The sequence below is a fragment of the Schistocerca gregaria genome, chromosome 1 (assembly GCF_023897955.1).
Source record: "Schistocerca gregaria isolate iqSchGreg1 chromosome 1, iqSchGreg1.2, whole genome shotgun sequence".
NCBI classification, from domain to species: Eukaryota; Metazoa; Arthropoda; class Insecta; order Orthoptera; family Acrididae; genus Schistocerca; species Schistocerca gregaria.
In genome coordinates, this window is record NC_064920.1 from 676,025,023 (window position 1) to 676,051,647 (window position 26,625).

A 26,625-nucleotide genomic window follows, 5' to 3' on the forward strand; every position below is an offset into this window, starting at 1 on the left:
TAATTTTCACATCTGTCAACACCTACTTTCTTTGGGATTGGAATTATTATATTCTTCTTGAAGTCTGAGGGTATTTCGCCTGTCTCATAAATCTTGCTCACCAGATGGTAGAGTTTTGTCATGCCTGCTCTCCCAAGGCCGTCAGTAGTTCTAATGGAATGTTGTCTACTCCCGGGGCCTTTTTTCGACTCAGGTCTGTCAGTGCTCTGTCAAACTCTTCCCGTAGTATTGTATCTCCCATTTCATCTTCATCTGCATTCTCTTCCATTTCCAGTACATCGCCCTTGTATAAACCTTCTATATACTCCTTCCACCTTTCCACCTTCCCTTCTTTGCTTAGAACTGGGTTTCCATCTGAGCTCTTGATATTCATACAAGTGGCTCTCTTTTCTCCAAAGGTCTCTTTAATTTTCCTGTAGGCAGTATCTATCTTACCCCTAGTGAGATAAGCCTCTACATCCTTACATTTGTCCTCTAGCCATCCTTGCTTAGCCATTTTGCATTTCCTGTCGATCTCATTTTTGAGACGTTTGTATTCCTTTTTGCCTGCTTCATTTACTGAATTTTTATATTTTCTCCTTTCATCAATTAAATTCAGTATTTCTTCTGTTACCCACGGATTTCTATTAGCCCTCGTCTTTTTACCTAATTTATCTTCTGCTGCCTTCACTACTTCATCCCTCAGAGCTACCCATTCTTCTTCTACTGTATTTCTTTCCTCCATTCCTGTCAATTGTTCCCTTATGCTCTCCCTGAAACTCTCTACAACCTCTGGTTCTTTCAGTTTATCCAGGTCCCATCTCCTTAAATTAGAACCTTTTTGTAGTTTCTTCAGTTTTAATCTACAGTTCATAACCAATAGATTGTGGTCAGAGTCCACATTTGCCCCTGGAAATGTCTTACAATTTAAAACCTGATTCCTAAATCTCTGTCTTACCATTATATAAACTATCTGATACCTTTTAGTATCTGCAGGATTCTTCCATGTATACAACCTTCTTTTATCATTCTTGAACCAAGTATTAGCTATGATTAAGTTATGCACTGTGCAAAATTCTACCAAACGGCTTCCTCTTTCATTTCTTCCCCCCAATCCATATTCACCTACTATGTTTCCTTCTCTCCCTTTTCCTACTGACGAATTCCAGTCACCCATGACTATTAAATTTTCGTCTCCCTTCACTACCTGAATAATTTCTTTTATCTCATCATAAATTTCCTCAATTTCTTCATCATCTGCCGAGCTAGTTGGCATATAAACTTGTATTACTGTAGTAGGCGTGGGCTTTGTGTCTATCTTGGCCACAATAATGCGTTCACTATGCTGTTTGTAGTAGCTTACCCGCACTCCTATTTTTTTATTCATTATTAAACCTACTCCTGCAGTACCCCTATTTGATTTAGTATTTATAACCCTGTATTCACCTGACCAAAAGTCTTGTTCCTCCTGCCACCGGACTTCACTAATTCCCACTATATCTAACTTTAACCTATCCATTTCCCTTTTTAAATTTTCTAACCTACCTGCCCGATTAAGGGATCTGACATTCCACGCTCCGATCCGTAGAACGCCAGTTTTCTTTCTTCTGATAACGACGTCCTCTTGGTTAGTCCCCGCCCGGAGATCCGAATGGGGGACTATTTTACCTCTGGAATATTTTACCCAAGAGGACGACATCATTTAATCATACAGTAAAGCTGCATGCCCTCGGGAAAGATTACGGCTGTAGTTTCCGCTTGCTGAACCTAAGTAAGTTTTGCAATATTGAAACAATTTTTTTTGCGTTTTTATGCATACTTAATATATTTTTCCTACATAAAAAATAAAATATTTTAAAGTATTTTAACATATAAAAATCCGCTCTCTAACAATCAGTCATAACGTAACAACAAATTGCTACTCAGTGCTTTGTAGTGCTGATAGAGGGTACACTAATCGTGTAAAATGGCTGAGTGATCCTGAGTGATTGGTGGAGGACGAAACAAAATTTAAACCATGTAGTATGTGACTAGACGCTCGAAATTCCCTCACAACTACTATTAAATAATGACGGGTGTTCTTGTGGCAACTGCGTGGATGAAGTAACCAAAGGATACCTATTAAACATTTATTAGTGAAGCCAATTAATAGCGATGTTTTTAAAGCACTTACTGTTATGAATATGCTTACAAGCAACAAAAGTTTTAGGGAAGCGAAAGGAGGTATCTTTTTCAACAGAATTCGAACTAAAGGTTTCGTTGCCACAACCCTAGACAACAGTCTTTCTCAACGAACAGAGGAAGCCATTATTCCAAAAGATTACGAGCCACACTATGCAGAACAGGTTATACTGTCGCATTGTATTTCTAGAATTGTTTAGAAGATGATTTTCGGTGGATTACGGGTTAGTGTGAATGGAGTTGAACTTCAGAGACTAAATCCTAGCTGTTTGCAGTTACTGTGGTAAAGCGCTTCTCCTGCTGTATTGCTAATGTCTCAAGAATGCTCCACAAATCATGTTCTGCAGTAGGCAGTAAGTGTACTTGGGCCGGAAACGTTGTGAGGAAGAGAAAGGTTTCAGAAAGACTAGGAAAATGCACCGCCTCGCGAACCTTATCTGCGGACTGACTATCGTGTTCTGCTGAAGATAAGCCGATAACCGTTGTAGCTGGCTTGTAGCTTCGCCTCAGTCATAGCCTAGCCGCCATGGGGAAGAAAAGCAGCGAGCAGCACGGTAAGTTGGCAGCTGGCTGCGCATTACACTTGCGTGTCTCAAGTTAGCAAATAGTGTCAGAGAAGTAACACACGGCAGCGTACAATTTTTGCTTTGGAGTAAAGGCTGAAGAATCTGATCGTAGGTTTCAATGTGTTCTTTTCGGCTTAACCAACTTCTTAAGATAACTCACTTAGGTAACAGACCAAACGTATCGGTGGCATAAGAATAGTACATGCTACAGACCGGCGGTAGAAAAGCGCAGTAATGTCGTCTTACAGTTAAACTAGTTGGATGCATTAGGCGGTAAGATTTACGGTCATGTTACAATTCAGGACAAATAATACGTTTTTTAGATTAATGACAAGCTTGGTGACAGAACTTCGAGCGTCACGGTGTCAATAGAAAGAAAGACCGATCTTTAACCAAAATAGTCATTGTTCTACGCAGTATGTGTTTTCCAACGATACATCATTGTAGTAACACTATTTTCACAGACATATAAGTCCTTTGAACAAATCATATATGCATTATGTCAGATTATTAAACGGCGCAACTCCATCCCGACGAGAAGAAGACCATTCGAGAACTTTAAGTACAATGGATATGGGAAGTGTTTCCTAAATGAACACAGGTAGTTTTTGTACTGGTAACGACACTTGGGTTTCCTAATTCACAAAAATGACTTTGTCTGCGAACTTACAGAATATTAAATAATTAACGAAAGAATTTACGCCTTTATTTTACACACTTTTATTTACCTGCCGAAACTTCCGAGATCACCTTTTATTCTGAAGATGACAAGTTCACATAAAATTTGAAAACTTTAATCTGTTGTGAGAAAAATAATTTTCTTTGGTTGTTAACTATTATTATTGCTTTGTTGTTTTGCGTGGCACTGTCACAGTACACGCCTACTTTGATGTTTGAAGCACCTTCTTGCTTCCCATTCTGAGCTCTTTCCCACATCACAGTTTCAGAGCACTAATAATTTCGTGGATTTGGTTTATAATGGAAAAATTGTGATAGTTAGCAACAACAAGAAATGCAGGTCTGCTTAGTTGTTACAGCATATACGATTAACGTACGATTGTGTATAAGCTATAAAACAGTACATGTTTCCAAGAAGCGTAAATATCTCATGCATACACTTCATTTTGGTAACAGAGAGAAACATCGTGGTAGAAAATTGCCCAAACGAACTTGGACTTCCAAGAAGACAGGCATGGCTTGTTGTTTATTTAACTTCATTTCCGTAGGAAAGAGATTTCAGCGTGGGTTCCCTGTGCGCTTCAAAAAAGTGCGGTGCCGGAGTGCACCAGTTTTCAGAAACGGCCAGCACCGCACCTACGTAAGTCACCCTCTTGCTCGCGTGAAACTTAGGCTTCCGTTTGTCTGACAAGCTACGAGGATTATTGCGTAACGACTTTGTTTCGTCTCTAGTCGCATTTTGCTTCAGAAAAGCTCATTTCCGGCATATCAGATAAAGGCATGCTCCCAGAAACGTGCGTCATGCTTTGTTATAACCTCATGCGAAACTCTGTTTACCCAGTTTCCAAGATTTCCCACGTTGTTTCAGCTGTCGAAAAAACTGCTGAATAATGTGCACCCCACATCGTTGTGTTTATTTAAAACTTTGATATTTTCACTAGTGCCTCGTTAACGACATGCGTTATTCAGTATGAAAACTGGCTGCTCCCACCTACATTTATCGGCGGATAGGAGTTTATGAACCTTTCGTTTTGTTCATAGAAGTTAGAAGCTACACGGCGACAATTTCTGCTTCTTCCCAAGTCACTTCATTTGGCACTGTATTCACGTGACTTCTGTATCAAAATGATGAATAAATTTGCAGCGATGGTTAGATTTTTTTTACTAATGACTTCGAGGAAAAAAATTTCGCATTTTGCAGAAAACCAGTTCAATGAACAACTTAAATGCACATTATTACTAATTTTGGCTGATTGATCTTTTATAAACCTGCTTCGTTTGATTAGTTCATATGTTTTAATTGTGACCTTTTTGTGAGAGGAGATATGAAATACGAAAGAATGCTCTGTTAACATCAACATAAACATCCTATGTAGTATAAAGTTCGTGTTGAACTCAATAGTTTCAGTGACCTGTAAAGCAGTGGAACGGCCTCATGGGCTGGTAGAAAATGTGTGATGTTTTTAGATTCGGCGGAATTATTAGATGTGCAAATGAACATTTTCTAGCCCACATCTCCTAAAATCGAATCATGAACAAAATATATAAAGAACAGTAAAATAAGGATTATTATATGTTATTTGTCAGAATTTTCAGAGGAAAGTCCCGGAATTCACATCTCGATTAATAACACTCCGACGTCAACGAGTACGTCTGACATTATGTACATTCTGTGTAGAGGGAGGACCAGAGACTACGTCGCATTATAACGACAGTAATTACTATATGCGAAAAATCTTACAAGAATAGTAGAATAGTTTTTATGGTAGGTACAGTAGGTGAGCAGTTACTAGCGCATTACCTGTAAACAAAAGGAGAACAAGGGCATAGAGGAGTTGTATAACAAGTTTAAACTTATCGTCCACTTGAACAAACACATCCCAAGTAAACAGATAAAGGTCAGAGAAGAGTCGTTAAGCCCTGACAAAACTTAAGTTGTTGTATTTTCGACACGAAGCAGGCTAAATTGTAAGTAAACCGACATGCATAAGTTAACAGTAATTCATGTGACTATAACACGACTGCGCGTGTCACAAATATAGTTTCCACCGTCAGGTATTAACTAAAGACCATTAAGAGAAACTCAGAAAATTGTATTTCGATATTCTAGGCGCGCAGTCCGGAACCGTGCGACTGCTACGGTCGCAGGTTCGAATCCTGCCTCGGGCATGGATGTGTGTGATGTCCTTAGGTTAGTTAGGTTTAAGTAGTTCTAAGTTCTAGGGGACTAATGACCACATCAGTTGAGTCCCATAATGCTCAGAGCCATTTGAACCTTTTTTTTTTTTTATTTCGATATAACATTGCTTACCGAATTGAAAGCTTCTATACAATACTTTGTGGATGAGTTAGGTTACTAAACAGATTTCAGTTAAGTGAAAACCGCAATCTGAATTCCTCACAAAAAGGTCTTTCCGCACGAAGGTCGAAATTACGCCATCGCTTTTCCCGCCGCACGCTTCTGATTCAGATGACACAGAGCGTCGATGGCGGATAAGACCCTGAAGGGTTGAAATGCCCGTGATGGATTTGTTTCTCAGGTGGAATTCAATGACTAGTCCACATTCGATGTCACTGAACACTCCCAATAGAGCCATTCTGCAGTTTCTGCTTCATTACTGACAATAAAATGCTTCCCGTCTCCTTTTATATTGGCGGGTTCTACTTTTGTGACATCTGGTGATCAGTTCCCCGTTACCTAGAGGTGTCTGGATACTTTTTATCAGCTAGTGTAAATGTATTTCGAGTGACATCATGTTTCCCCAGCATCACAAGCCATTAAATACTTACGTATAACGTATTTATGTTGTAGGGTAATGTTAATGTCAGTAAACATTGAGGACCAAAACCATCCTAGTCAATATGACTCGCCGGCCGCGGTGGACTAGCGGTTCTAGGCGCGCAGTCCGGAAACGCGCGACTGCTACGGTCGCAGGTTCGAATCCTGCCTCGGGCATGGATGTGTGTGATGTCCTTAGGTTAGTTAGGTTTAAGTAGTTATAAGTTCTAGGGGATTGATGACCACAGATGTTAAGTTCCATAGTGCTCAGAGCCATTTTTATCAATATGACTCACGTAGGCTGTTTTAGCGCTACCACTGCACTCATCCCGGACTACAGGCCCTTTCCTCCAGCAAAACGAGCTGCCACCACTTGGATTCTGGCACACACCGTATATGCAATGCTTTATTTACAGATTACGGATGCTTATCTGTATGTCGTGTATTTCTCTGCTGAACACTTTTAGACGCAACAGCAGAAGACGTATCATGAAACGTTTGCAAATTTTCTTAATGTAGCCTTAGCCTATGCGTTTGAAAAACTGCTCTAACAGGGGACTGCGTAGTCTATTTCACGTTTCTAGCAAATTCTTCTCAGCTTTATGTGGTGTTATGAAAAGTACGTTATGACTGTTACCCATACTGTACAATTAATGGTCGAAATGTTTTCTCAGTGGAAGAACATGATAATTACCTTTTGCATGTCATTTTATAGTAAAATTTATTTATTCTGTTCTTATATTATATTATATTATCATTTATATTATTTTATCATTTTATGTTTCTGATTGATATGGTGTAGGCAGAGAACGAGTCTGCGAATTGTTTTGAGTTTCGCCTGTTAATTCGCCGTTGGTTTGTTATTTTGTTTTCCATAGATGATTGTATACAGTGATTTAACTTGAGGAGTGGCACTGAAGTATTCCTGTTTAAGGAGAAGGCCTGTTTCTTTAAATCCATATTATTTGAAGGCTCCTGTATGGAGACCATTTTGGTTGTATTATGTGTGTTTCTTACAGTCACCGGGAGCCAATTTGCTTAGCATTTTCAAAATTAAGTTGGTACCATTAAAGAAGCTTTTGTTACATACACCCCTGCAGTGCGATCGTGAATGTGTCGCGGGGTGAACATTACATAGAGGGCGTTTTCTTTCCCAGTCATATCACGGACAGCAACTTTTGATTTCTCAGTGAATTATCGTTATTGAAGTGTGCAACCGGCCTCTCAATTCGATCTACGTTTATTTTGGTTCTATCAACCCACCAAATGGACGGTGTTCATTTTCATCTCCGACAATAAGTTTCAGTTGCCGTAGTAATTTTGAAGCCACGTTTTTCCTCACTATTATCATCAGAAGCTAATTAGTCTTTGTGGAAGAAATCTTTTATTTTAACATTACCGCAAGAAGAAGGATTTTACAGTGGTTACAGCTACGTTTGGCACTCAAGAAACCTCAAGAGGATTGTGTTTGGACTTACTTCCCCTTTTTCATCTCAAGCACCTCCGCCGTCTGCTGCAATTTGTGTCGCCTTTAGAAACTGACATGCTTATAATCCGATAGATTTCCACTAACGGCAGTCTTCAATTTTCTTCACACTAGGCGAAATTCAGAAGTAGAAGACTTGTTTCATTTATGTTAACTACTACCGCCGAAAGAGGATGCGATTCATATCGAATATACGACGAAGCCAGCAGCACCAGAACATCGGGGGAATGTTCAAATCAAAAATTACAGCCAGCGAAGCTCGCCGAAGAAGGCTCGTATTGGAGGGTGTAAGGAAGGGCTGTTAGGGGAGAAGGGAGGCTCTACAAAAAATAAATAAAACAAAAAAAGAGAAAAGCGTCCCGAAAGACATTTATACACAGAGTAAAAAAACCTACGTATACAAGGTTTAAATGTCTTTAGAGACGAGGAAAGAAACACATATTTACAAGCCTGTATCAAAAATATCACAGATGCACTGTTTCCCGCTAGGGATCAAATGGTTCAAATGGCTCTGAGCACTATGGTACTTAATTTCTGAGGTCATCAGCCCCCTAGAACTTAGAACCACTTAAACCTAACTAACCTAAGGACATCACACACACCCATGAACGAGGCAGAATTCGAACCTGCGACCGTAGCGGTCGCCCGGTTCCAGACTGTGGCGCCTAGAACCGCTCGTCCACCCCGGCCAACCGCTAGGGATCCACGAAGGTTTCGGCACTAGCGATATTCAGACACGGTGGTCCAATTGCCATGTGATGGATACTGCTTTAGTAATGTGATGGAAAAGTCGTCTGTGTGCATTAATGCTAATGATTCCATTGCTCACGACCATCTGATTTGGCCTTTATTTCCTGGCCAATACGCTCGTTGGAGGAAATTACCGTATCTTTCTTCGTGAAGCACCATGTCTTGCTTGAGAATGTCCCGCTAACAGCCAGGCAACGCTTATGATTCAAGCATGACGAGGTGCCATCATACTTTGCCGTTGATATCAGAGAACATTTAGATAACGGTTCCCCAAATTGTTGGTTTGCAGGTTGCGGGCCAGTGCGTGGTCACCACTTTCCCCCGATCTCAGTCACACAGACTTCTTTTTGTGGGGGAAGATGAAGCGCATGGTGTACGCGACACTGACAGACTCTAAAAGAACTTATTGGCCGTGCTGGCCTGGGTGACCGAGCGGTTCTAGGCCCTACAGTCTGGAACCGCACAACCGCAACGGTCGCAGGTTCGCATCCTGCCTCGGGCATGGATGTGTGTGATGTCCTTAGGTTAGTTAGGTTTAAGTAGTTCTACGTTCAAGGGGACTGATGACCTCGGAAGTTAAGTCCCATAGTGCTCAGCGCCATTTGAGCCGTTTGGTTGTCCGTTTGGCTGACACTGCATCCGTTACTCGTGAAACGTCTGGTTGTTTTCAGCACGTTGGACAATTGCTTGCACGTAGATGTTGGTTGTGCATAAATGTGAAAGGTCGACTTTTCAGCAACATCTCTAAGATAATATTCTTCACACGGCAAGTTGATGAACAGCACTAGCGTCAGAACTGCACTAACCTCTAGTGGGACGGTGCATCTGTGACATTCTGTCCCTTAAAAACGTGTTTCTTTTTATCTCCTCTAAACATTTCAAACTTTTGTATACGTAATTTTCTTACAACCCGCATTTAATGCGGGTATCAGCAATATGGACACTCTACACTCTTCCTATGTCTTCTTTCAAGTCGTCTGAATTTGAAACTGTGTTAAAACTGTCTTTACCGCAATGACATGTGTTGTTGTGGTCTTCAGTCCAGAGACTGGTTTGATGCAGCTTTCCAAGCTACTCTATCGTGTGCAAGCCCCTTCATCTCCGAATAAATACTGCAAACTACATCCTTCTGAATCTGCTTAGCGCATTCATCTCTTGGTCTCCCTCTATGATTTTTACCCTCCACGCTTCCCTCCTGTACTAAATTGGTGGGATCCCTTAATGCCTCAGAACGTGATCTATCAACCGATCTCCACTTCTAGTCAAGTTGTGCCACAACTTTCTCTTCTCCCCAATTCTATTCAGTACGTCCTCATTAGTTATGTGATCTACCCATCTAATCTTCAGCATTCTTCTGTAGCACCATATTTCAAAAGCTTCTATTCTCTTCTTGTCTAAACTATTTATCACTCATGTTTCACTTCCATACATGGTTACACTCTGTACAAATACTTTCAGAAAATTACTTCCCAACACTTAAATATATACTCAATGTTAACAAATTTGTCTTCTTCAGAAACGCTTTCCTTGCCATAGCTAGTCTACATTTTATATCATTTCTACTCCGTCCATCATCAGTTATTTTGCTCCCCAAATAGCAAAACTCATTTACTACTTTAAGTGTCTCATTTCCTAATCTAATACCCTCAGCATCGCTTGATTTAATTCGACCACATTCCATTATCCTCGTTGTACTTTTGTGGATGTTCATCTTATCTGTCAAGACACTGTCCATTCCGTTCAACTGCTCTTCCAGGTCCTTTGCTGTCTGTCTGAATTACAGTGTCGTCAGCAAACTTCAAAGATTTTATTTATTCTCCATGGATTTTAATTTCTACTCCAAATTTTCATTTTGTTTCCTTTACTGCTTGCTCAGTATAACGAAATATGAAATATAGGTAAGAAAATGAAACACCTTATAGCCGTCCTTATGACATCATTTATTGTGTGGTTACCAGTTTCGGAGCTTCAGTGCACCATGTTCAGATCTTAGCTGATGCTCAAAGGGTTAACATCATCCGTATAGCCGATGCATCAGTAGCCAAAGTTGTGTAAATGTGATGCTCTCTCTCTAACCATCAACTATTAACAGCTAAGGCCTGAAGCACCGAAACTGGCAGCCATACAATAAATGACATCACAAGAACGGCTGCAGTTGTTTCATTGCCTTACATAAGTGAACGGCTGATCCTCCGATCACAAGGATGGCCGTACAAAAGCAATAAAATATATATTTGCAATGGCTCTACGAACGTCAACTGCTCATTTGGAGTTACTAATCTATTTTTACAGTATTTTAGGTAGAACGCTGATTTTCTCCACGAGAAAAGTTCATAAAAATTATTTTCCGAATTTATTTTATACAGTTCTCTCTGTTAAAGCTACCAACATAGAGGTGGAAAAAATAAATGTGTGTCTTGAAAGGAGGATATAACAGGAACATCAACAAAAGCAAAACGAGGATAATGAAATGTAGTCGAATTAAGTCGGGTGATGCAGAGGGAATTAGATTAGGAAATGAGACACTTAAAGTAGTAAATGAGTTTTGCTATTTGGGGAGCAAAATAACTGATGATGGTCGAAGTAGAGAGGATATAAAATGTAGACTGGCAATGGCAAAGAAAGCGTTTTTGAAGAAGAGAAATTTGTTAACATCGAGCATAGTTTTAAGTGTCAGGAAGTCATTTCTGAAAGTATTTGTATGGAGTGTAGCCATGTATGGATGTGAAACATGGACGATAACTAGTTTGGACAAGAAGAGAATAGGAGCTTTCGAAATGTGGTGCTACGGAAGAATGCTGAAGATGAGATGGGTAGATCACATAACTAATGAGGAAGTATTGAATAGGATTGGAGAGAAGAGAAGTTTGTGGCACAATTTCACCAGAAGAAGGGATCGGTTGGTAGGACATGTTCTGAGGCATCAAGGGATCACCAATTTAGTATTAGAGGGCAGTGTGGAGGGTAAAAATCGTAGAGGGAGACCAAGAGATGAATACACTAAGCAGATTCAGAGGGATGTAGGTTGCAGTAGGTACTGGAAGATGAAGAAGCTTGCACAGGATAGCTACATCAAACCAGTTTCAGGACTGAAGACCACAACAACAACAAACAACAATTTCGATTACACTGTAGGCCCGATAACAGCACAGCTGTTTTATTTTCGTTGTCGCTAGCACGATTGCAAGCCGAGTACGGTACGGGAACTTGTCGGACACTGTTTATTTTTTCACAGCTATAGAATTATTGCTTGCTTACAGGATTATCAAAGATGACGGAAACTTGGATTTTCCGAAACCTTATCGTCGATAGCTGGTTATCCTGTTCCTTGCGGTATTATGTTGTGACAACCCATGTTACAGATCAGTCTATGAAGTAATGCGAGAGTTTATTATTTGTTCCGAAAATGCTGTACTAAGAATGAAATTAAGATTTCTGTTTTGTACTACTTGTTAAATTTCACCTCACTGTAAGGCAGCGGGCACTAACTCCCAGTTGCCAGGATCACGTTTCCGGTATCCTCGCAGTTAGTGTTCGTAATGTACCTGCGAATAGTGATTGTCACCAGTAATTTATGGACAATAGAATGCATCAACACCATGTTAACGCTTTGCTGGCACAGTGTTCGTGAATTCCGCAAGTACGAAATGTTGTCTGTGATAATCCATTATCAATAAGAACGTCGCAACAGTTGCCTTCTGTGTAACTATTAGAAAAAGCTGGCGACCTGAGTCAAAGATACATCTAGAATGACAGAAAACAAACTAAGTTGCAGGCGTTACTGAGGAGCTACTTGTAGCGTACTAGTACGCGATTGGTTATTATCTGTAACTGTCTTCGTACGCTTTGTCAAATTTCTACTTATGCTATCAATTTCACAAGATCTCGTACAAACTTCTGTAACAAAATTTTCACAAAAACTTACTTCCACTCAGCTTTTAACAAGAAGTCTCGAGATGCTACGCCAGTTCTTCGTTCGTGGCGATAGTCAGGAGTCTGATGTTCAGAGAGACCAATCAGTAATTACCACAGATTTTGTCACTTATTTAATGCCGAAATAGTCTTAAAAGTTCCATTACGTTCAGACCTATGTTCAGTGTGTTCTATTCTGCATTTCAGATATTTCCATTCCAAAAGTTTATTACTACCTTCGAATTTGTTTAAAAATATAAGTGGAATGTCAAATTATGAAATATTTTGGGACAAGTTCGTGTTCGGAAGGTTGACTGCAGCTGATTCGTTATCGGTATTAGCAGATAACAGTTATCTGTAGTGTCCTCACAGATAAAATAGCTACCAGAATTTCCGCATTGCTCCTGTACACTAGCTAACTGTAGGGTCTGTATTAGCAGTAATCATTCATTTTGAATCATCACAGACTTATTTTCTCCACAAGAAATTCGAAATTCGCGCAACTGAGAACAGAAATAACGTACTTTGCAGTTGTTATTCATTTTTGTTGGCTGTAATATCACGTAAAAATTGCAAATTAAGGTAAATCAGACTTAGCGTTCTTTGTTTCTATGGATATCTGACGCACCCTTTATGCCAACAAACTTTATCGCACCACATAATCCCGATAATGCACGAACGTTAGTTATTTGCCAAGATTTTATTGCCCCGCCAACTTCTTAATTCGACACGATCGTTGTAAGCTATTTTCATTTATGTTTGTGGGACATTCTGAAACACTGAACACTGTGTTCGACCGTGTATCTTATTTGTCTGTGATGCGTACTAGTGTAATGTAAACAACGTGCTTGTTTTGTTACGTATAATTATGAAAGTCGTTGGGAAAAGAAGACTGAAATCTGTTGCCAAAGCATAGCTTACTGGAATAGAAGAGTAACTGAAAGACAGCTGATTTCTTCGCCACCATTTGGACAAATCGTAATCAGTGTCTCGTGCTTCACTCCATGAAACGACGCTGTCGAATTCAGAATTGTATTCATTCTGATTACAGAGATTATCATTCACTGCTCACACAAATTGATTTTTGGCTAAACTGATTTCGACAATCATATCATTTTCAATAGCCCATATAGTCCTACAATCAGCCGCTAGGCGCGCCGCATCGTAAGCATCACCTCGATGCTCCTGGTGTATCAGTTGGATGAGTACATCAAATAAAGTACTTTTGATTGCCATGGACATGACTTTGACGTCTTCATCAGCTGTTCCCTACCATTTTTTCTGTTGTTCGTAGTCATATTGTCTGCATGCCCCGTGCAACATTCGTTCATCGCATTGAATGGCACCTCTACAGACTGTGTGACAAATGCAAAATATCTAGGAATGAATATTGTTTCTCAGTTAAAGTGGTGTGAACACACGAAGGTACTTGCAAACATAATGTCATCAGCATGTTATGCCCTTAGAGTCCTATCATCAGTGTGTAAATGCAGTGTCTTTTAGTTACATACTGTTAATATGTACACTCAATTCTTAGCTATGGAATTCGTTTTTGGGGAACAAAGACACAAAATATGAACACAAACTCCAGAACAGAGCCATAAGAATCACAACCAAAAATGGTAGTCGAGCTCATTGGAAAGATTTGTTCAAAACGCTGGGGATTTTAACTGCTCCATGTTAATACATTTACCAGTCAGTTGTACACATCAAAAACAGCATTGGTAATTACTGCACAAACAGTTCTGTGCATGACCATGGAACAAGATGTAGACTCAACTTACACTTTCCAACATAAAAATAAACGTAAAACTCAAAACAGCATTTTCTACCAAGGAATAAAACAGTACAACAAATTACCAAAAGAGATTAAAGAAATTGTAAAAATACACTTATTTAAAATAACAGCTAAAAAGTATCTGTTATGCAATACTTTTTATACGTTGGTGGATTATTCAGATAAAACAGAGTAGGGGTTTGGTAAAAAAAATTCTACGAATAAATAATAATTATGATTATAAAACATCCAACATTCAACATAACACCGTCACACTATGTTTTTTCCTTTTCTAGAAAAACTTACCCCCAAGCTATGACTTGCACAATACGTATGTGTATACGAATTAGCTTATTTTAAATTGGTATAAACTTATAAGAACTTTGACATGTCCTATATCCTAGTAAAAAGAGATCTACGGATAAATAAAACTACTACTACTACTACTGGCGGAACATGGACCAGGTTAAAAGGAATGAAAGAGGAAACAGCCTAGTAGAATTTTGCACAGAGCATAATTTATTTAATCATCGCTAACACTTGGCTTAAGAACCATATAAGAAGGTTGTATAAGTGGAAGAGAGACGGTGGCACTGGATGGTTTCAGATCGATTGTATAATGATAAAACAGAGGCTTCTAAAACCAGATTTTAAACTTTAACTCATTGACAGGGAAAAATATGAACTCTGACAGTAATTTATTGACTATCAACTGCAAATTAAAACAGAAAGAATGCAAAAAGGTACGAAATAAAGGACATTGGGCCAGGATAAACTGAAAGAACAGCATGTTGAGAGTTTTAGAGGAAACATTAGGCCACGATTGACTTAACAGGGGAAAGGAATACAATAGAAAACTCATTGGGGAGCTTTGAGAAATGTTACAGTGAAGGCAGCAGAGGATCATGTACGTAAAAAAAACAAGGCCTAGTACAAATATTTGGATAACACATTAGATATTGACTTAAACTGAGGAAAGGAGAAAGTATAAAACTACAGTAAATGAATTAAGTGAAAGGGAATACAGGAGTCTGAAAATAAGATTTACAGGAAGTGCATAATGGATAAGCAGGAACGGCTAGACGAAAATGCAGAGCTGTAGAAGCATTAATAACTAAGAAACCTATAGAAAATTGAAAGAGACTTTTGGAGAAAGAGGTGCAGTTGTACAAGCCAGTAATTAAAAAGAGGGGAATTTGGAAATAATGTATAGAAGGACTGTACAAGGGAAGGCCATAGAATAGAGAAGGGGAGGGATTATACGAAGATGAGATAGGAGATATGAAACTGCGAGAATTTAACAGCAACGAAAGACCTGAGTTGAACAAGGCCTGTTGAATAGCCAAAATTACATCCCAAATATTGAGATCCTTTGGAGACCCAGGCACAACAAAACAACCGTGTGCAAGGTATATGAGACAGGCGAAATATACTCAGATTTAAGAAGAACATAGCCGGCCGCGGTGGTCTAGCGGTTCTAGGCGCTCAGTCCGGAACCGCGCGACTGCTACGGTCGCAGGTTCGAATCCTGCCTCGGGCATGGATGTGTGTGATGTCCTTAGGTTAGTTAGGTTTAAGTAGTTCTAAGTTCTAGGGGACTGATGACCTCAGATGTTAAGTCCCATAGTGCTCAGAGCCATTTGAACCATTTTTAAGAAGAACATAGTAATTCCATTTCTAAAGAAGGAAGGTGCTGGCAGTTGTGAATATTACCGGCCTATCAGTTTAACAATTCATGTTTGCAAAATACCCGCTCGGATTATTTAGAGCGGAATGGAGAAACTGGTGTAAACAGACATCTAGGAAGATCAGTCCCGGAGAAATGTAGTAACACTCGAGGCTTTACTGACTCTACTACTTATTTTAGAAGATAGTCAGAGAAAGGTAAAGCTACGTTTATAGCTTTGACAGAGAAAGGTTTGGAGCATACTGACTGGCGTACACTCTTCGAAATTGTTCAGGCAGCAAGGATAAAACAGAGAACAATAGGTTATTTGCAGCTTGAACAGAAACCAGGCGGCAGTCATAAGAGTCGACGGGCATGAAAGGCAAGCAGTGTTTGAGAAAGGGGTGAGACAGGATTGTAGCCTATCCCCAATGTTATTCAATCTGCACGTTGAGAAATCAGTAAACGAGGCTCAGAACGAATTTGAGAAGGTGATTAAAGTTCGTAGAAAAGGAACAAAAAAGATGGTGTTTGACAATGACACCGCAATACTCTCAGACACGGAAAGGTACTTACAAGAGCAGTTTAACGGAACTGACAATGTGTTGAATACAAGTTCCAAGATGAACATAAAAAATTTAAAAAAACGGACCCATAAAATGTACTCAAACTGAATTAAGCAGTGCTAAAGGAATTAGACTTGGAAATGAAACACTGAAAATAGTAGATGAGCTTCATTATTTGGTGAACAAAATAAGTAACAACGGCCGAAGTAGAGGGGATATAAAATGCTACGGAAAAAAAACTGTTGTGAGAAAGAGGAATTCGTTAGCGTCCATCATAAATTTAAGTGCTAGGAAGTTTTTTTTTTCTGTAGGATTTGCCTGGACTGCAGCGTTGTACGGAAGTGAAACATGGGCCATTAGCAGTTCAGACAAGATGAGAATATAAATCTTTGAAATGCTGTGCCATAGAAGAATGTTGAAAATTAGAGGGATAGATCGAGTAGCTGGTGAAGAACTATTGAATCTAACTGGGGAAAAAAGAAATTTATAGCACAACTTACTAAAATAAGAGTCTGTTGATAAGACACCTCTTAACGCCCAAGGAACCGTCAATTTGATAATAAAAGCAAGTGTGAGGTACAAAAATTGTTGAGTGAGGCTAAAGGATAGTACTCAGTAAACAGGTTCAAGTAGATGTAGGCTACATTAGTTATTCGGAGATGAAGAGGTGTGCAGGATAGACGAAGACCACAACAGCAACAACAACAACAACAACAAAAAGTCTTTCGGATGGCATTCCAGCACAATGGATATACAGTATACAAATGTTTTGAGCATATACAGTACATTCTGTGTGATTCCTGCTCGGAGACGAAAGTGATAAATCCGGCTTATCCTTCTTGACCTAACCTACATTTGATATTCATTATCAGGCCGCTGACCTTGGTATTAACTTTATTATTTCATACAGCGAGTTACTTTCCTTCAAGCTCAATGCACAGACTGCAGGTATTCCATGCTGTTATTACATAAATTCAGTTCTTTTTCCCACAAATTCACAACTGTATGACATTACATTTACTTATTTGTATTTAATATTGCCGCTGTGCCACAGGAAGTATGGTTAGGAAAAGGCCTTTTATGTAGACATCTTCTGGTTTCATCGCATGTATTTTACATAGAATAGATATCAGTTGATATTATGTGCCTGAATTTTTGTAGACAATTATTTCACAAAGGACCTCTTTCAAATAAAAGAGTTTTCTTGTTGGAACATTGCCCAGGAGTGCAAGCCAAGACGGTAGGACAACTCAGTGCAGGATATTTAATTTATATAGACCATTCATACTGCTTAATGGGAACGCAATGATCGTTACGTAAACTAACTTTTTTAATTACATTTTCCAGCCTCACCTCACACAGATGATATAACTGGTTTCAAATTCTTAGAATTTCGTCATCAAATTTTTGCTAAGCAGATTCAGAAGGATGTAGGTTGTAGTAGGTACTGGGAGATGAAGAAGCTTGCACAGGATAGAGTAGCATGGAGAGCTGCATCAAATCAGTCTCAGGACTGAAGACCACAACAACAACATGATTTGTTTAAAATAAAGAAAAAAAGAGGGACAGCAAAATAATAAGAAACTAATTTACAAACTCAAACCGACATCTATATACAACGCGCACTTGAATACATTATATAGTAATTCGCCAAGGTACAACTGAACAAGTAAGTTTAGGTGCTCATAATGTAAACGTGTCTACACTCTGATCGATTGAACTGAACGCTACATTTAACTGCTTAATAGCGTCAAGCTTGTAACTCATAAACCACACATATCAAATTAAAAATATTGAGAATATAAAAAAAAAGATATACCCTTTTCGAAATAAACGCCAAAAACGGGTTACATGGCATCGCAGTCCGAGTGACAGAATAATCGACGGCGTACGCAAGTATACACCAAACAGCCAGCGTGAAACTAAATGGGTAACCGGCAGAAGAGAACTCTGAAAAAAAAAGGTCGAAGTGACACGACATTCAGATGTTATTATTATTTCATAGTCACCGAAGAAGAGAACGTAATGTTCCCAAGGATGGTGTGATAATCACAGGGCTGTTCATGGTAATACATGGTTGTTATAAATTATTGAAGTTAATTCATAAGTTCACTGCAGCTACATCAACTCACATATTGTCCCAAAGCTCAACATTCATGTAGAAAAACTCAAAAAGTTTGTATTGTTGCAGCCACACTTCAGATTTCTGCCAAGAGAGCGCAGTAGCCAAGTAAGTTGGTGACATGCGCCAAGAAAGTATATGTTGTGCTTGAAATGCATTCACATCAGTCTGCCGTAACAGCGCAACATCACTTCACGACGAGGTTCAACAAAGATCCATTAACTGCCAACTCCATTCGGCGATGGTATGGGCAGTTTAAAGCTTCAGGATGTCTCTACAAGGGGAAATCAATGGGTCGGACTGCAGTGAGTGATGAAACGGTTTCGAATATGGGCTACAGATTTCGAATGGCGAGCAAGCAGAGAGATGAACATACCACATCCGACCGTTTGGAAGATCTTAAGGAAACGACAGAAGCTGAAGCCTCACCGCTTGCTATTGCAAGTCCTGACTCCCGATGACTAAGTCAGACGCTTTGAACGTTCGGCACAGTTGCAACAGTTTATGGAAGAAGGTGGGTTTTATAAGAAACTCGTTTTCACTGATGAAGGAATTTTTTTCTGAATGACACGGAACAGGCACAATGTGCGAATTTGGGAAACAGAGAGTCCTCCACGCTATCGCGCCGCACATTCACCAAAAGTTAATGTGTTCTGTGCACTTTCACAGTTTAAAGTTATGGTCTGTTTTTCATCTGCGAAAAGACCGTTCCACGACATGTGTATCTGCACATGCCACAACTGGAGACCGACAGTGACTTGATCTACCGACAGGATGGTACTCCACTCCATTTCCATTATGGCCTCGTGAATTCTTGAACAGGAAATTGAGAGACTATTGGGGTTGATGACCAGCAGTTCATGTCATGGCATCCACGCTCTCCCGACCCAATCACGTGCGATTTTTTTTTTTTTTTTTTTTTTTTTGTATGTGTGTGGTTATGTGAAAGATTCAATGTTTACGCTCCTCTACCAACAGCGTTTAAAAAAAAAAATGGTTCAAATGGCTCTGAGCACTATGGGACTTAACATCTATGGTCATCAGTCCCCTAGAACTTAGGACTACTTAAACCTAACTAACCTAAGGACAACACACAACACCCAGCCATCACGACGCGGAGAAAATCCCTGACCCCGCCGGGAATCGAACCCGGGAACCCGGGCGGGGGAAGCGAGAACGCTACCGCACGACCACGAGATGCGTGCAGCAGCGTTTTAGAACTGATCGATAGAGACATGGGAAGAACTTCATTATCGACTTGATATCTGCATAATCAGGGGGCGGGAGGGAGCAGCACATATGGAACACTTGTAATGTGTCAAAAAAAATCTTTTTGCAGTTTTCTGTCTGTGTGCAAAGCCTTTGACAATAAGTCAAACAATATTGCTACAGCGGAGCAGGAATGAACGGAGAATCATCCTAGCGACGATGTGGACCGCAAATGGGGAAATCCAAAACACAAGCTACTATCACAAGAGGCATATCGTTATGACCCGACGTCTTGAAATGTGTATCTCGTAAACGGTGAAACTTGGCGGCTGTTTGCGTGCTACTATCGTGAACATCAATGGAAGTTAAATTACAATTAAATCAATACCATTAGTTGCTGACAGGCGTTGATATACAAGAGATGAAAATGTGTGCCCCGACCGGGACTCGAACCCGGGATCTCCTACTTACATGGCAGACGCTGTATCCATCTGAGTCACCGAGGGCACAGTGGATAGTGCGACTGTAGGGACGTATCGCCGGCACGCTCCCCGTGAGACCCACATTGTCAACTTACAGTCCACGCACTACATTCGTAGTGCCCCTGCCATTATATCCATTACTCGCGGCAGACAATCCACCGAGTCCCGTGAGAGTTCAGGCAATTCGTGTGCATCCGCACTGAAGAAGGTTATCAGCCGGTTAACCTTAACGATATGAAGATGACATCTGTTCTTTCGGACATGTCCGAAGTGGTTGAAAGGCAATGAAACCACGAATAGACGACACACTGGCCACATGACAGAATGTGGAGTTCGGACGCTGACCCACTCTGTAAAGTGGAATAGGCGGCGATATGTGGCATACATGGCTACAGAATACAAGTGTGGCGCTGGCGTTTCGGAGCACACCGTTTGGGTCAAATTGTTGAACGTTGGACTCTCAAACCGGCGATCGCTACGCGTTGCCGTGTTGATTAAACGACATGATCACTTACTATTGCAGGGGTACTGGATCAACGAGATTAGTCCGTTGATCAATGGAAACTCGCATGGACGGGTGAATCACGTTTCTTTTTACACTTGGGCTATGGTTGTGTCCAGATCCGTTGCCATACAGGTGAACGTCTGCTCAAAATATGCACCGCGCCAAGGACGCTGGCCTGCGAGGGTATTAATGTACTTTAGTATTGTACTTTGGGAGTCATTCATCTTGGTTTCCATGGGATCTCTGGTAGTATTCGGAGGCGTGAAGACAGATGCGTACAACGTGAACGTTTTGAATGAAACGTCAGCACCAGTCACACTTTCCTTTTTAACACGAAAAAAAAGTCACGGCTATAATCGTGCTACAGCGCTTCGAGGAGCACGACAGAGATTCGCGTTGGTCTCGGCACCAAATTCGCCCCATCTGAACCCGACTGGATACATCTTGTACGTTAACATGACCCAGCTCTAGGCCAACAAACCACGAAACCGTAATTGATGGGAGTTGCACAGGTATCTGGTGCCACACTCTGTGATCTACGAAGGACTTGTCCAAACCACGACGCGCAGAATCGCTTGTAATATCAGACTGGTTTCAGGTATTGAGTGTGTCTGTGAAGAAGCGACAGCTGAAAACAAGCTCCAGCACAAGCTCACAGTCCATATCATACAAGTATCTCGGGGTAGTAATATGAATGAATATGTATCAGACGCTCATGTACATTCTTTCGTGGCTCAAGTAAGTAGAAGGCTCGGTTCATTCGTCACATCACCTAAGACTGATATTTAAATCTGAAACATTCGTTTAATCTGTACTGGAATATCACTTGGAAGCGTGGGATGTATGTCAGACCCAACCAACGGAATACTTTGTGTAAAATGAATGGCAGATTTGTTTTTTAGCATGCATCAGTGAGTGATAAAAATGTAAAAAAATAGGAATTGTCTGATAGTAGAAGAAAGAGTACATGAACTCTAGAAAATCCACGAAATATTACATTTCAAAAGCTTCAGAAAAATAAAAATGTAGAAAAGAGATACAGCTATGTTCCATACCTTCTTGTCCAGTAACGCAAATTTGCTCCTAACATCCATTTAACAGGACACAGAATTGTCATATTTGCGCTGGACGGTGTTCTAAAAGAAAAAAAAGCGGCACCATCAGCGTCAACATATCACCCTCATATAAAAACTATGATGGAAGATGTTGGAAGAAGTTGTTGATGATTATTTTCCCAATTTTCAAAATGGATTCCTCAATCCCTGCCCAAGATAACTTTGAAACACAGGGCAGGATATCAGTAAGTTCAATACATATGGGAAGTACAAACAACACAGCAATTAATTCTACATTTTATGTATTTCTTATTGAGTATTAAGTAAAGGAAGATTTGTTATGTTGAAAATTAATGTAACTGAAAATCAGTGTTTTTCATTAACAGAAATCACATACAGTTTCCCTCGTTCAATGTTTGATCATTCCTCAAGCCACCATGAGTGGCATTTGCTACGTACTCTCCAGTCTTCTGATGCAGATTCAACACAGAACTCATCACATGCAGGACGCTGTACTACACTTCATTCTGCTTTTATTTATTTTTGTTGTACACCTTGTTGCACCATGTGTGCTTCTGAATCAACCCGCATCCGTTTAATAGAGGAGCTTGTTGAAACCGTTGTAAATCACATATTACGATCTCTTCAAAAATATTGTGGCACTGTTTCGTTGTAATAGGATCACCATTTGTTGAAGATCTTGTTTCTTCGTTTCTGTCTACTTGGAGTTAATAAGATGAGTTGGCCTTCAAATTCTGAAGCCTGAGGAGGAGCATATTAAGTTCTAGCGTTGCCCGTAACAAGAACATGATTTTTGGTTTCTGCCACAGCAAAATCTTACTCTTTAAACACAAGGGGGATAATAAGGTTAGATTCCACTTTTTTTAACCCAGAAAATGCATTACCAACTGTATTTACTAGGAAATAGCCAGTGCTCAGCAGATGTTCAGTACTTGACAATATCGTCAACTTTCCGTAGTCGGTTACGTTGAAAGCGTTATTAAGTACGATTAACAGCAATAATACATGAACAAATAGTGACGGTGAAACACATATTTTTAAGGTAGTCATGTATGACAAACTGTAATCAAATATTTTGCCTGTTATTCCACAAGAACTTACGTTGAATGTCTTGGAAAATTATGTCATGTCAGTCAGTGTTAACGACAATCACCTAACACGACAGCGGCTTCATTGTGCGAATTTTGTCTTACCGTGTGAAGCGTTAGTAGTAGCCACATGGTAGTGCTATCTAGAGGTATGAAGTCTGTGATTGATAAATTTTCCCTGCATGTGGGATTGCCAGGTCCGAAAATAGAACCGCTTGACTTGAAGTTATGTTTAGCTGGACATTTTGCTCTAAAAGCCGGATACTTATTTTAAATAGAAACAGTCACGTCAGTACTTTCAATCGAGTATTAATAATCAATTACAGACAGTTTTCTACGAAATCAACCTTAAATCTGCTTAAGCCAAAAACAAAATCAGTAAACAGCCTTATCATTCGTTTCTTACGATAGCAACTAAGTGTTCATTCTTCTTAAAAGCTCGTTCGGTCACCGAACAAAATCGTAGGACACAGACATAAGAATAACATTGGTTTGTGTGTCTATATCTATGGAATATCTCCTTATTTCCCCTCTTTAGATTGGAACTGGCTTTCGCTTTGTGTACTCTACTTCATGGGTATAAAGCCAGACAGACCGGAGTTGTACATATTTGACCGGATTCGAGAGTAAATGTTAGACACCTTGCAGCCCTAACTGCATCTCAGCTTGCCTCTCCCCCAAGTGATACATAAACTCAGAGTTGCCTCTTAGAAAACAGAGCACGTGAAGATTGAAATTCTAGTGGCATGAATTCGAGTTACGTCTAGTTGTGTGCTCCATTTCCGCAACACCATTTATTAGTTCTAAATGGACGAAGCAACACATCCAAAGATGCTCTTCAGTTTTCTTCGCTGCGTTTGCATCTTTCTGATCACTTTTTTTTTTCTGTTGGAACGGACGACCTCTTACCGATGGACCGTTGTCACACGGTGTAGCTGTCGAGGGGAGGCGGCAGCGACCGGAGCGGAATATATAAATAGTTCCTAACATATTCGGCATCTTCGTCCTGAAGCGCCGGCCTGCGGCGTCCAGCGGAACTACTGTTGCATCGGTCCCTCTGCTCCCTCCCCCACTGCCCGCATCAAACGCGCAACAGCAGGCTGCGCCTGTGTGCATTGACTCGTGACGCAGCTGTAGCAACGAATCCTAGCGTCAGATTACTGCCCTCCGAGCTTGGGGCCCCACGTGCAAGAATTATCTGTGGCTGTGTCGGATGTCTGTGAACAGAGCTCTCTCTGCGGTGTCGCAGGGGGGACTGCTAGTGTGTTGTGCAGCGGCCAGTGAGGGAAAGCAGGCAGTGTGTCGCGCTCGCCTGCAGCGGTCTCTTAGGGCAGTGCGGTTTCTCCGCAGGCAATGTCACAGTGACCGAGCCGTCCTTTGAGGAATGTCGTCTGTTAAAGGTAGGAGGAAACCACGTTGCTGCGCTAATGAAACAGTACACTTGTCTGCATTTGAACACTATAAAGCTGTTCCTTACTACATTTTAAGGATTCTGCGCCATAGCATGACCACTGCTATTTGCTAGCGCACACAGCACAATGACGAGAAAGTTCAATCGAGTGAGTTAGTGGAATGCTTAAGGCACTAGAGTCGCCTTGAAAAGTAGCAATGTTCAGATCACCGTCCGGTCGTCCAGTTTTAGTTTTCCGTGGTTTCAAAAACGGTTCAAATGGCTCTGAGCACTATGGGACTTAACTTCTGAGGTCATCAGTCCCCTAGAACTTAGAACTACTTAAAACTAACTAACCTTAGGACATCACATACATCCATGCCCGAGGCAGGATGCGAACCTGCGACCGTAGCGGTCGCGCCGCTCCAGACTGTAGCGCCTAGAACTGCTGGTCCATCCCGGCCGGCTTTCCGTGGTTTGCTTAAGTAGTTTAAGATATATGCAGGCATGGGTCCTTGATAAACGTCATGTCCGATTTTGTTCGCCGGCTCTGTCGCATCCAGTCTTGAAATCGGTCGCTGTCGGCCTCAAAGTCAAAATTTTAAAATCGCATTCTCTTTTCCCTCTCGTAAGCCATGGTGAAATTCAATTCTACGAGTTCCACGAAAAATTTGCGTGCATTACGTTTCATTCAATGCCATTGATATCATTAGACACCTTTCCTTTGGTAGCGACATGTTCTTTCACTGTGCGTCGAACACAAACTGCCTGACGACTAAATTGAGTGACCTCCGAATTTTCTCCGTCGTGATATCTGATTTGACAGATGAGGGTGAGAGATCTAAACAAAAACTTCCTGTTGGTATATTTACTGCTGTTACCACTATAATATCAGGTTGATGCATAAGTTCGTAACGTTTTTGTTTTGTGTGTTGATATTCCGGTTGCTTCGAGTTTATTTAGCGACTGTCATTTATTTGTAGTTCACTCGTGCTATTTGAGTTTACATATTGTCGTTTGGAGATAGTGAGTGGAGCTGTGGACGCTGGAAAATGGAGTGCCAAGTGGAGACATCGGAACATTTCCTACGTATTCTTCTGTTTGAGTTCTCTGCAGGGGTGACAGCAGCGGAGGCAGCAAGAAAATGGTTTTCTCGTTTCAAGGAGGATCGTTTTTACATTACTCACTCTCCACCTTCTGGAGGACTTTCTGGTTTTGATGAAGATCGTTTAATCCACAATGTCCCACGTCACTGTACTCGAGAACTGGCAGATGTGATGAACTGTGATCATACCATCATCGTACGACATTTGCATGCAATGGGCAAGGTTAAAAAAATCGGGTGTGTGTAGTACCGCAGGCTCTGTGCCAAAATCACAAAAATCAGCGGGTGGCCATATGTGCAACTCTGCTTGCTCGTCATTAAATGGCTCGTGAACAACACCGACCATTTCTATCCTATATCGTTACTGATGACGAGAAATAATGTCTTTATGCTAACATAAGGAAAAGAAAGGAATGGTTGTGCCCAAACACAGCAGAAACTCCCCGTACGAAGACCTGCTCGCATCCACAAAAGAAAACGTTACGGATCTGGTGGAGCAGCGACGGTTTGGCGTCTACGAATTGCTTCCCCGAGGGGTAAGCATCACTGCTGACATTTATTGTCAACAGCTGAGGCGTCTTGCAGATACAGTCCAAGAACGACGATCAAGAAGCCTGCGCGAAGCGATGCTACACCATAATGCCCGTCCGCATTCCTGCTACGCTCACTACAAATACTATACAGGAGTTGAGTCAGGAAGTCATTCTGCACCCACCTTATCTAAGATTTTCACCTTTTCTGCCTGCTGTGGAACGGCCTTCAAGGAATTTCCTTTCCGGATGAAAATGCGTCCCCAACAGGTCTCGACAAGTTCTTCGCGTCAAAACCACGTGATTTCTACACTCGCGGAATCGAAAAGTTACCACAGCGTTGGCAGACTGTTGATGACTAAATGTCATGTGTATCTGTTGTATTTATTAAACTTATGGAAAAACGCCACGAACGTATGCTCCAACTCATTATATTAAGAATGTAAGCCTTGTAGAAATTTTGGAAGAGTTAGTAGAACGCGGAACTATTCCAGTACAGGAGTGCAGATTTTCTTGGTATCTCTTTAGCGTCGTTCTTGTTACTCGCTGGTTAGGCATATGATGAGATTCGGCCCATGCTGGATGTGTAAATAATGATGTTTTCTTCTTTGTCCTGATACTATCGTTTTCACCACAGTGTCATTTACTCTATAGTTTTTGGAGAGAGAGGACAAATCGTGTCTGCGAATCATGTAATTTTCTCCCCATATTGGTTTGTTGTAACTGTTTTTGTTGTATTTCTGAGCTGGAGATGGGATACTATCTAGGCATTTTCCTA

At 40.7% G+C, this 26,625-nt stretch overlaps 1 protein-coding gene across 2 annotated transcripts in view; it reads left to right on the forward strand.

Annotated features, from left to right (window-relative positions):
• Positions 1 to 2,671: 2,671 nt before the first annotated feature.
• The window catches only part of LOC126363070 (choline transporter-like protein 4), a 243,910-nt gene continuing 219,956 nt past the window's right edge, over positions 2,672 to 26,625 (forward strand). Inside the window, exon 1 of one of the 2 annotated variants that reach the window (XM_050007935.1) lies at positions 2,672 to 2,714. In XM_050007935.1, the coding sequence (XP_049863892.1) occupies positions 2,687 to 2,714 (28 nt within the window). In that variant the 5' untranslated portion in view covers positions 2,672 to 2,686. Of the gene's footprint in view, positions 2,715 to 23,931; positions 24,223 to 26,625 lie in introns of those variants that run through there. The other variant, XM_050007936.1, reaches the window with a different exon arrangement.